Genomic DNA, 11,993 nt, shown 5'->3' with positions numbered 1-11,993 from the left:
TTTTTGACAGGCTTCCTATGTTTTCTTGGCTGTCCTGGAACTCACCATGAAAACCAGAATGGCCTCTAACTCACAGAGATCGTCCTGCCTCTGCGTCCTGAGTTCTGAGACTAATAGCATGTACCACCATGCCCAGCGATATCTTAAGATGAATGAAAAACTAATTTATTGACCAGCAGAGACAGCATATCTGTTAAAGGACAAGTTGAAGAATCTTTGATCTTTTGGTTTTGCAGAATGGCTATAGAGTTTTCTGAATCTTTGTGCCCATCGTTTATGTCCTCCGTAGCACACCGCAATGATCAGAACGGGAAGTTCTCACCCATCAGTATTAACTAGCATCCAAATGAAACATTCATTGATCTTCACCAGTCTTTTGGGTTTTGTTGTGTTTTCCTTTTTGTAAATCTAGGGTCCAATTCGGGTCCCACAGTATATAGTATATAAAGTTGATGTTCTGCTTCGGCACAGCCTGCATGTAGCCTTTCATGGGTTTCTCCTTTAATCACCCAGGGATGTGAATCGATATCATAACACATCACCTGAGAGCCTCTCTCGCTCTAAATCAGAGAGACTCTTAAGGAGCCCTTGCTAGTACATCAGAAGCCACGGTTGTGAGTGCTTCCTACCACTGAAATAGGTTTCAGCATGCCCTATGTGACTCTCCACAGACTCTTGTATGCTTCAGCGAGAAAGGTGGGGCTGAAAAGTTACTGTCCTTGTCCCTGTTCATGGAGTGAATCACAACAGGTGCAGTTGTAACCAGGCCTATGCAAGCCAGCTGTGCCCTAATCCTGGTAGTCGCGAACCAAATTCTACTTTTTTTTTGGAAATGATTTTGAAGGGCTTCTTTATCATGCTGTCTGCGGAGATCCAGGTAGTTTTCAAAAATTAAATAAAATGTAGAGACTGGGAAAGTGGCTAAGTGGTTAAAGTGCTTTCTGTGCAAGCATGGGTACATAGGTTTGCATCCCCAGCACCCTTCTAAGGTGTAGACATGGTGGCATGAGCCTGCAGCCCATTGCTATGGAAGGGGGCAGAGACGGTTGTGCCCTGGGGGTCAGATGGGAAACACAGTCGAGCTGAAACTGTAATGGCATTTCAAAATAAGGTGGAAGGAAGAGAGAAAATATGTCTAAGAGCAACCTCTGGCTTCCCCAGCACATGCACAGGTAAACAACCCTTGCCCGCAAGACACACACGTGGCTAAAATGTGATCAAATCTATGTTTCAGTGAGCTTTCATTTTGCACTTTTCTTAGAAATCCAGTTAGAAATCTTGACAGTATGCTTTGTTTGATGATAGTGTTTGTATTCCAACTCTGTTATACCAAATTGAGTCATAAGAAAGGACTTTTAGTCAACTGCTTTGCTGGTTCACTGTAAGTAACAATCATGGATGCATGGAAAAATCAAGATTACAGTTTAATGTTATAGAATGTATTTACTACAGTCTGAGAATAATAATACTATTTTTAGTTTTTAAATTCTATTTATTTGTTATGTGCGGGTGTGTGTGTGGGTCCACCTGTGCCGTAGCACATACGTGAAGGTCAGATGACAACTTGGAGGAGTGGCTTCTCCCTTTCTGACAGCAAGCACCTCTACCCTCTGATTCATCTTGCTCAATATCAAATTATTTTTAAAAATTGTTAAAAAGTTTTTTGTATATTATATGTAGCTAAATATCTTCTTTGTAATCCACATATAGTGACAATACGTAACACGGCAGCTATCCACACAGTGGGAACCTGCTTTTTCAGAATGGATGGTCGCTTGATCATTGTCACTGTGAATTAAACTTTTCTTTAAAAAACTTAAAAGTGGAAGCATCCTTATGGAAATTTCTCTAAAGACTTAATATAAATTATGTTTTAAAATGTAGAGTATTAGCTGGAATTGATGGCTTAGCACACCTGGAAAGGGACACTGCAAAGAACTGAACATTTAGAAAGGTGAACTGCACAGCACTGAACATCTGGAAAGGTGCACTGCACAACACTGCATGCCTGGAAAGGTGCATCACATGGCATTGCACATCTGGAAAGATGTGCCACACAGCACTGCACATCTGGAAAGATGTGCCACACAGGAATGAGGGTACTGGGGTGAGGAGATCTTGAGGCTATGGTAGGCTACAAAATTAGCCTTCTCGACAACAACAGCAGCAACAGCAGCAGCAGCAACAACAACCAAAAATTTGGAAAGATTTATAAATATCACAATACAGAGAAGTAAAATATTTTCCAAAAAATAATTGCCCCAAATGAAGCTTTATTCTTTCAGAATGTGAGTCCCCAAGAGGGGATTACCCCTGTTTTAGTCGTTCTGTACTTCAGTGTTATTATTGCTGGCTTATATTTATGATCTGAAGTTAGAAGCTTAGCAGTTTAGTAAAGGCTAGCTTTTGACTTTTTTTTTTAACTTTCTTAGCACAGGCTCTGGGCTGGTGTTCGTTCCCTTGTGAGTTCTCATCCTGGTTGGTTCATGAGTTTAGCGAATGAAAATTGTCTGTGCTTAGTAGTGTTAGAACCTTTGTAGATGTTCTCTGTCCATGTCTGCTGTGGGATCTGATGGTTTAGGAGGAGTGGCTTGACATCAGATTCCATGTTCCAGGGGCCTCTTCTTGGAAAGACTGAAGTTAGGAGCCAGCTGGTGGAGGGTGAAGTGCAATGGCCGATGGACACTTAGGTCTCTGCAGCCAGCCTCCACCTCACTCTTCCCTCGCCTTTCCTTTTAGGTCTCTACCCACCGCGAGCCAAGCTGGTCATCCAGAGGCATCTCTCTTCACTGACCGATAACGAGCAAGCCGACATCTTTGAACGTGTTCAGGTAACGCTCTTCACAGTTCCTGTATAGAAACACAAGGAACAACATCGGGTCCTATCACTGAATTTTCATTTCTATTCCATTGCCTCTAAGATGCCCATGCCCTGGGTTAGCAGAATGGGAAAGCTAGATTTACATTTATCCTCTGGACGTATAAATCCAACTGAGCCTATGACAAGAGAGCGGGGTTGTTCTGCCCTACTATGCTCTTGCTTCCTCTGCTCAACAGAAAATGAAGCCCATCAGTGACCAGGAAGAGAACGAACTTGTGATCCTGCACCTGCGCCAGCTCTGTGAAGCCAAGCAGAAGACCCACGTGCACATCGGGGAAGGGCCAGCGGTGAGATCGGCTTGCTCCTGTCTTACGTCTGTCTCTGTTTTCATGTAGTTCAAACATCACCAAGACATGGAAGAAATTCCTTTCCTCTGTGCTCTCCTCTCTTGTAGGGTGAAAGTCTATCACACTTCCAAAATTTTGACGTTTATTGAATTTGTGAGAAATTTTAGCAGTCGTTGGCACACTGAGATAAAAATAATTTTTTAAAATATAAAATAATTTAATATTTTGGGTAGGAATAACCCTAACCCCTAAAATTCGTGATGTATGTTCATGATGTGCATGCAATGTACCTACTTTAAAAATTACATTAATCTATTTTCTTTTACATATTCCTATGCCTGTTTTATCTGAATGGTGACAAGGACAATAGTTTTCTATATGCACACCTGTTTCCCTGTGAACTGAGGAACGGCATGTCCGTACCTATAGCTTTGAACTTACTCTCAGCTACACAGTGATTCAAAACAAACAATCAAAAAGCTGCCTCTACAAAAGCATTGAAGAGGTTTTTGCATCTGTACATTGTTTTGATGCTGAGACACTTGACATGTAGCTGAGGCTGCCCCTAAAAACACTGAATCCCCCTGCTTCAGCTCCTCCAGGGGCAGAATTGCATCACCACGCCTTGCTTTGCAGCCGAATCCACTGCTTCCATCTCTAATACATTTTCTTCACTTTGAGCGCGCAGCAGTGGGTTAGGTCAGAGGAGGGCTTGCAGCAGTCAATCTCTTTTCCTACAAACCTCGGGGAATCTAACTCAGGTGGTCAGGCATGCAGCTGAGCCAGTTCATACTCCCCTCCAAAACTGCTCGGGATGATTAGGTGTGGCCCTTCAGGGCCTCTTGTATGGTTCTGAAGCCAGCAGCCTTTAGAGATGACTGTTTCAGTCTCTGATTTCCCTGACCTTTGCCTGTTATTTTGTTTTTTGTTTTTTGTTTTTTGTTTTTTTTTTTTAACATACCTGGGAGATAGATTCCCCTAAGACACCAGATTTTCACAGATGTCTCTTCTTGGCATTTACACCAACATTTTCCACATTTGCCTAGTGCCTGAGGGCCCATTCAGGGTTTCCCCTAGCTTCACTTGCTCATGGCGCCAGAGAACCGGAATTGGATTAAATACAAAAAGGACCTAACAGTGGATACCTCATTGAATCATGTTTTTGGTGAAGCTTTTCTAATCTGAAAAGTACAGGACAACATACAAATGAAAATTGAGGCTTTAAAATAAAAGGTTTATTTATTTTGTGTGTGGTTATTTTGCCTGCATGTATTTCTGTCTGTCCATGTGTGTGCATGGGGGCTAGTAGGGCCCTGGATCCGCTAGAACTGGAGTTATAGAAGGTTGTGGGTGCTGGAAACTGAAGTTGGGCCCTCTGCTAAAGCAGCCAGTTCCCTTAATGACTGAGCCACTCTCCAGCCTTGGAAACTGGAGCTTAGCAGAAGCATTGTTGAACTGCGCTTGACAGCTCTGCTCTTTGAAAACTTAATTGTCCCCTGTAATTGGTACTCAAAACAGACACCTAAGAAAGGAATGGTTGTAGCCAGCTGAAAAGCAGCATAAAAATCGACATCCTGAGTTTAATTTTTGGTAAATGAAGTGGGAATATGTGAGTGAAATGGAAAGGCATGGAGAAAAGGTTTTGTTTCTGTCTTTTTTTATTACTTACAATAGTAAATTCCTTTCCTTATACTCTTTGCAAGACACAGTGTGGAACGTAAATTATTACTTCTTAATTGAGCTACTGAAGGTTGCTCGTGTTTTTTTAACAACTTACTCCTAAGCCTTCATTTAAAGCCTCATTGAACCCCGAGTGTGTCTGCACTATAACTTTGCTGTTCATTATTTTTTCTAGGTTGTTCCAAATAATACCATCCCAGAAAATTCAACAGGTGGTGGGAGGTTCAAGCTTGACATTCTGAAAAACAAAGCAAAGAGATCCTTAACTTCTTCTTTGGAAAATATCTTCTCTAGGGTAAGATTGGGCTGGGCTATCTTAGGTAAACATGTCTGTTTCTTGCTTCATTCATGATTGTCTCACTGAAGGTTTCCCAGTGGTGGTGGTGGTGGTGGTGGTGGTGGGCAATATAACTTTAATTTCATTAATTCTGCAGTAAGATAATCTTGTCATCCCTGCACTTGAGAGGCAGAGGCAAGATTGGAGTTGGTGACCAGCCTGGGCTATATAGCTATACTATCTTTTTAAAAAAATATCATAAATAAATTTCCTTCTAAAGGTCTAGGTTTGTTCTCTGGCCTCTGATATCTGAAATGAAACCACAGAGATTCTAAGTAGAGGCACGTCTATATAGAATCTAAGTAGAGGCATGCCTGTTAAGAATCTAAGAGGCACATATGTTTAGAATGGGGGAGGTCCAATCCTGATGAGCAGTTCTATAAGAACTTTCAACATTTCTCGATCTCATAATGTTTTTTAAAATGCTTTCCTTTCCTTTATCCACTATGAGAGGCTGATATAAAATGTTAAGACAGTATAAAGTAATAGAAATAATTTTTATCTTATTTAGTAAATAAGTATTCACTTAAATTTAAATGTATTTCATTTAAATTAGCAAAATGTTTCCCCTTGCACTTTGGTTTCTTCTTTCTGAATCATAAGGTCTGTGGGCTGGGTGCCATGTTCAGGATATGAGTGTTACCTGCATGGGAGGCAGCTGCCAGGAGAGGAGGGTACCTGTCTGGTCTGGGGAGCCTGAGTATTGAAGGAAAAAATCATTATTTTTTTTCTGCAAAAAGAAGTCTGATTGTGTATGTGTAAATGGATATTGTGTGTTCATTTCTCAACTACTCAGGACCAAATAATCACACAAGAACTATAATAATTAAAACACTGTTTGGCCTATTAGCTCAGGCTTCTTACTAACTAACTCTTACATCTTAAATTAACCCATTTATTTTAATCTATTTATCGCCACGAGGCTGTGGCTTACTGCTAAGTTTCCAGAGCATCTGTCTCCTTCGGCGGCTACATGGTATCTCCTTGACTCCATCTAGTCTCTCTATATATCTCTGTTTGGATTTCCCACCTGGCTTTACTCTGCTAAGCCATTGGCTGAAACAGCTTCTTTATTAACCAAAGGTAATAAAACATATTCACAGAATACAGAAGGGATCCCACAGCACTTCCCCTTTTCTGTCTAAATAAAAAGGAAGGTTTTAACTTTAACATAATAAAATTACATATACAAAACAGTTATCAAGCAGGAATTATAATATTTAGTTTATTTACATTTGGCAAATTAAGGAAAATACTCTATTACCTGTTCTATCTTTGTGAGTCTAAAGTTTTATATATAATTTATCCTTCAATATAACTAGGGCAAACTATAATTGTAACTCTCTATTCTTCAATTCTTCAAAGACCCCAGAAGGATATCATATTACCTAAGTAAACAGGAAGTGCATTGTGAGCAACCTCCAAAACTTTAGAATTGGCAGAGACTTATTGCTGCCATTGACTGAAACAGCTTCTTTATTAACCAATGGTAATAAATCATATTCATGCCGTTCAGAGGGGAATCCCACATCAGGTGTGTGAGGCAGAGGGGAGGAGCAAGCATTCACAGAGAGAGGTGCCTTTTGTGGGAGGTAGAGTCTGAGAAGGGTGCTGATTCCAGTAGGACTGTAGTAGCCTCAGTGGGGTGAAGAGTGTGTTAGACCACATTCAGGGGAATGGACCCAGTCAGGGGATGATCACATCTATAAATATACTAACGTTCGTGACATCCAGGAAAGAAGGGAATTGCAAAGAGGAAAATGGAGGAATCCAGAAGGAACTGTATTTTGTTGGATTTAATGTAGACTTATCAGCATGAAATTGTCTCTGTGTGTGTGTGTGCAAATGAATATACATGTTATATATAGCCCCTGGCTTTGTTCATCAATAGAACCTGGGGTCCACACTTGACAACAAGCCTGGGAGAGTGACATTTAGTTTCTAGAGTTGGGTTTATACACGGCAAATAGTGTTGGGCCACATACATGGCTATCATGGGTTTCATGTTGTCTATAACCTACAAGTGGGACATAACTGCTATTCAAGAAACTTCTCAGACTTCTGTTGTGGGAGGCCGCTTGTTCATTTCCTAGCTGCCCAGACCCTAAATAATTACTCAGAAACTATGTTATTTAAATCACTGCTTGGCCAATCATTTAAGTGTATTGTTAGCTAGTACTTACAACTAGTATTGACCCATTTCCATTGTTTTATATTTTACCGCTAGGCTCAGGGCCTGCTGACAAGGTTTCAGCTGGCAGCTTGTATCTTTTTCCTCTGGCGGTTACATGGCATTTCCTGACTCCATCTTTTTTTTTCTCCCAGCATTCAGTTTAGTTTTCCTCGCCTATCTCTGTTCTGCCTGGCTAAAGGCCCAAATAAGTTTCTTTATTAATCAATGGTAATAACAACATACAGAGGGGAATCCCACATCAGACTTCCCTCATTTTCTGGATCTTGACACTCCTGAATTTAGATGGCTTGCTGTTTTGCATGCTTTCCCTCAGCTTGTGTTTGCTGACACATTCCCTCATTGGACTCAGGCATGGCCTCTGTGGCTGTTTCATCCCAGAAGTGGCGCTATGTTCATCATGGAAGATGACCAGGACTCCAGACTATTCCTTTGTTCACATTGATCAGAACCTAGACTACCTGTTACTATGAGGGGACTATGGTTTATCTTACTCATGGTGGAATGTAACCTCTCTTTAGGAGAGAATAGGAGGGGAATCTTAATGAGGTCATGTGCCACTGTGGAAGCATGACTTAAACAGCATAAACCTTGGTGCTCTTGCCCTGTAATGGAGTGAGTGCATGGTAGAAAGACACTGAGCAGAGTTCTCCACAGTGAACATGCCTGATAGCTGAGAAGAACCAAAACGGCCCATTATAAACTCACAGTTGGTTTGCTTATCAATGATCTCGTTTTCTATATCCCACCCGCTGGAATATAGCAATCCTTTACTTTCACTAAGAACCTTCAGAATAAGTAGTGAAGTGGACTGAACCCCTCTGCCAGCCTCCTTGGTCATGATTATAAGCTAGCAATTTTTCAGAAGCAGTATCTTCTTAACATTGTAAGTTAGCGTTGTGAAAGTGCCACACTGTAGATCTGAGGTGGATGGGTATTCAGTGTAGGCTGGAACCTGTTGTTTACAACAAAAGCTAAAGGGCTGGCCTATCTCTCCATTTAGACCTTGGTGCTCTGAACAGTGCCTGGCAGGTTGACTTTTCAGTGTCTCTTCTGCATGCCTTGAATTGTTGCAATGGCTCTAAGCAAGGACACAGCCCATCTATTTTGGGTCTCAGGGAATATGGTAGCTTTTGTGTCCTGGAGAGATGCCAAATGCTATAAATGTTGTGGCCTAACTAGGTCTTGGGTGCTTCGACTGTGACAGAAGGCTGGCGATCCCATCTGTCTGGTGCAAGTGAGACAGATCTAGAGGAGTTTGTGTTCCACCACTTACTGTCTTCCTCCTTTGGGTTGTATAGTAGGAAGTTCTCTCCAGCCTGCGTTTAGGGAATAATTGCTTTCCGGAGTGAGATGCAATTGTTTATGAGATGACATCCATGTTGAAATTACTTAGAAGCTCAGCTCGTTGACACTAAAAAGTAGGCCTAAGGAAAATGACTGGCATATGAGTTACCAAACGACATTCAGTAAAACCTAGAAAGCTGTGAATTGAAGACAAACCTTGTGTCTTGTTTATTGCTGCTTCCTGAGTTTCCTGTATCCTCACTAGTGTAGAGGGTGGTTTATTCTGAATATAGTCCTTCTCTTCCTCTCCTTAGAGTAATGTCTATTACTCTAAGGAAGTGGGAGAATTAACGCCTGTGGTAGAGTTTAGTTCTAAAGTAAGTTTCCTTTATTTTACACAAAAACAAGCACACAGTCATGGATAGAACACCACAATGAGCAAAATACAATACATGACTTAAATTGTTTTGCTCCTGAAAATGTTTTAGTGCTGTGTGACTGCTTTCTCTAGTGTGACTGTCAACTGTTGAGACACTGGGCAGGTTGGCATAGAAGCTGCAGTTAAAAGTAGCAGATGTCAGTCAGCTTTTCTGATTGTCGCTCAGCTGCACATTGACGCAACAATTTATTAGCTGTAAATATGTTTCATTACTAGAGGTTTGCTTGCTGTAATGCAGAACTGAAGGCCTTAAGGAACCCCAGTGAGGTGCTAGGTATTTTGGAAAATGTGTTTTAGTTGTAATTCCACCTTTCTTCCGTAAAGCCTGACCACAGGAGGGCAGCACTGAGAAGGGACTTGGAGACTCACTTTTTTTCCCTTGTAATTCTGTTATATATATATTGTAATACTGTTATTTTTATTATTTTTAATAATACTGGTTCTTTGTGAATTTCATATCATTCTACACAATCCTACCCATCGACCCATCCCTCTATATCTGCCCTTTCCCCTTGCAACCAATCTTCCAAAAGAAAAAAAAAATCTCACTGTGGAAGCCGTGGTATGTCTTGGTGGGTCACACAGTCTACCGTTTTGCCCAAACAGCTTTACTTGTGAATATTCATTTCAATGAGTCAATGAATTTTGAGGCTCCTGGCTTCTGCTACAGTAACAGTACTGGAACCTCACTGGGACGTCTCTCAGATATCCTGTTGTGCCCTGTGTCACAGAGATCTTGCAGCTTTGATTCTGCAGGACTGGCTCTTTCATGCTCTAGCAGCTCATGGATAGAGTACACGCTGGAGTTGGCCAACTCAAAGCTCTGGATCTGGGACTGGGGGGTAGCTGAGTTGGTCAGCTCATGTACCACCATGGCCAGCTCTCCCACTCTGCCCAGGTGAGGGGTGAGGCTAGCTCTCCTGACTGTGGTAGCTGGCAAAGGGTGGGACCTGCTCTCCTCGTGCCATGCCGTCAGGGTCAACTCTCTAGTACTGCCTCAGCAACGGGAGGGACCAGCAAAATGGCTCAGTCATTAAACACTAGGCTCACAACCAAAAGTATAAGAGGACTCACTTTTTTTGGGGGGGGGTGACCTGTTAGCTCAGAGGGGCCTAGAAGCAACGAGCTCACCTTTCTTTTTGGCCGGAGACCCATCAAGATAACGTCTCTTCATTCATCTCAAACCAAAACAGATAACAAAGTCCTTTCCTACTCCTTCCTGTGTATCTCTCTCTCTCATTTTTAATTGTTCTCCCTAAGTTCACATCACTGCCTGTGCTTTAGAAGCTGTGAAGTTAACTTGGCCACAATAATCTATCAGCATTATAGTCTCTGTGCGTGAGCTCAGTGGCCAACACTGTCTCACGGAATTACTAAGCTGTGTGAAATGCTTACGCCATCCGACTCATAGTCCGTGGACGTGACTTTTATTGTTGGTGTAGTTGTTAGTCTATAAGGGGCTTATGGAGATCTAACACTATAACCAATACACAGAACATGGATATGAATAACTTACAGACGAGACTGCGTGTGTTCAGGGTGGTCGCTCTTTTCTTAAGGAACAGTGGATCTGGGGAGAGGAAAGGGTGGGGGGTTGGGAGGAGGGTAGTGGGAGAAAACTGGAATGAGGGTGTATGGTGATGTATGGTATTCAGGAAAAATAAAGAAAAAGAAGTAAATAAATAAAATCTCTCTGAGACAGACAGACACACAGACACACACACACAAGAAAAAAAAGATGTTGCTGACTGGGACAAGTCTCATCAACTGGGAGCTTTGCTTCTGGTTACTCTGAGGTACAGTCTTTCTCAAAAGCATATTAAAAGTTTATCTTTTTTCCTTAAAAAAAAAGAGAATGGTTTACATTGTAAAACAAGACAGACTACAAGTCTAAAACAATCAACCAAGAGTAAGAAAGAGGTCTTAAAACTTTCAGTAATAGACAATAAAGCAAAACAACAATGGAAGGCTAGAAAAACATCTGGAAAGCTGAACAAAAAGACAGCTCAGTGGGAAAACTGAACAGTGTAAAAGCTGAAAGATTACTTTGGAAATCCAAATGCCAAGTGACAGAGCTGCCACAAGGAAAACATAGGTTTTCAAAGAAATAAGTAAAGAAAATACGTTAGAGCTAACAAGTATGGCTTTCTAGGTCTATTGGGCTTAGAAAATACATGTTCGAGCAACCAAGTAAACTTCATGCCAAGGCATTGTAAGACGTTTCTGAATACTGTTTGAAAAGGAAACAGCACCATGTATGCAGACGCCTTAGAGTCTGAAAGCCTTTAGACTGTTGGACAGAGGACACCGAGCGAGGCTGCAGAAAGATGAAGGAATGTTTCAAGACACCCAACCAAACTACCAATGAAACATAAGCATGGAATAGGGACATTTGCGGAAATGTAAATTAAAGTAAATTACATTCCAATCTCCACTTTCTCAGAAAGTACCTGATGAATGTGTGCCACCAAAATGAGGAAGTGAACCGAAAAAGAGGAAGATGTGATTCTAATGCCAGGGGGTGGACAAAGGAAAATTTTAGGTTGCTGGTAAAGCGGGGACCAGGAAGACCCTTAGATGGAGTCCAGATCAGGGCAGGAAGACAAGCATCTCGATGCTGAGTTCAAGGATGAAGACTGTAATTGGTGGATCATGTGATGTTTGAGCATACCATGATCTGTTGGAAAATTTTGTGATTACTGAGCAAAAGGTCATTGACCCTTTGAAAAAGAAAAAAGACAAGACACAAAATATAATCAGATGTAACCACAGAAACTGTGTAGCTTAGCTGCAGATAGTACTAACAAAGGCAGGATGGATATTCAAAGCAGAGAGCATCGATTTAACTGGGATAAATGTGTGTGTGTGTGTGTGTGTGTGTGTGTGTGTGT

The 11,993-nt window shown here is 41.5% G+C and overlaps 1 protein-coding gene across 3 annotated transcripts in view; it reads left to right on the top strand.

Annotated features, from left to right (window-relative positions):
• Tbc1d4 (TBC1 domain family member 4) overlaps window positions 1-11,993 on the top strand; it is a 168,954-nt gene that overhangs the window by 121,057 nt on the left and 35,904 nt on the right. For all 3 annotated transcript variants that reach the window (XM_026788366.1, XM_026788365.1, XM_026788367.1), the window contains exons 6-8: window positions 2,740-2,831; window positions 3,058-3,168; window positions 5,024-5,143. In XM_026788366.1, the coding sequence (XP_026644167.1) occupies window positions 2,740-2,831; window positions 3,058-3,168; window positions 5,024-5,143 (323 nt within the window). The remainder of the gene's footprint in view (window positions 1-2,739; window positions 2,832-3,057; window positions 3,169-5,023; window positions 5,144-11,993) is intronic.

Source organism: Microtus ochrogaster, unplaced genomic scaffold (assembly GCF_000317375.1).
Source record: "Microtus ochrogaster isolate Prairie Vole_2 unplaced genomic scaffold, MicOch1.0 UNK2, whole genome shotgun sequence".
NCBI classification, from domain to species: domain Eukaryota; kingdom Metazoa; phylum Chordata; class Mammalia; order Rodentia; family Cricetidae; genus Microtus; species Microtus ochrogaster.
The sequence above is the reverse complement of the archived record's forward strand: the minus strand, read 5'-3'. Positions and strand labels throughout refer to the sequence as shown.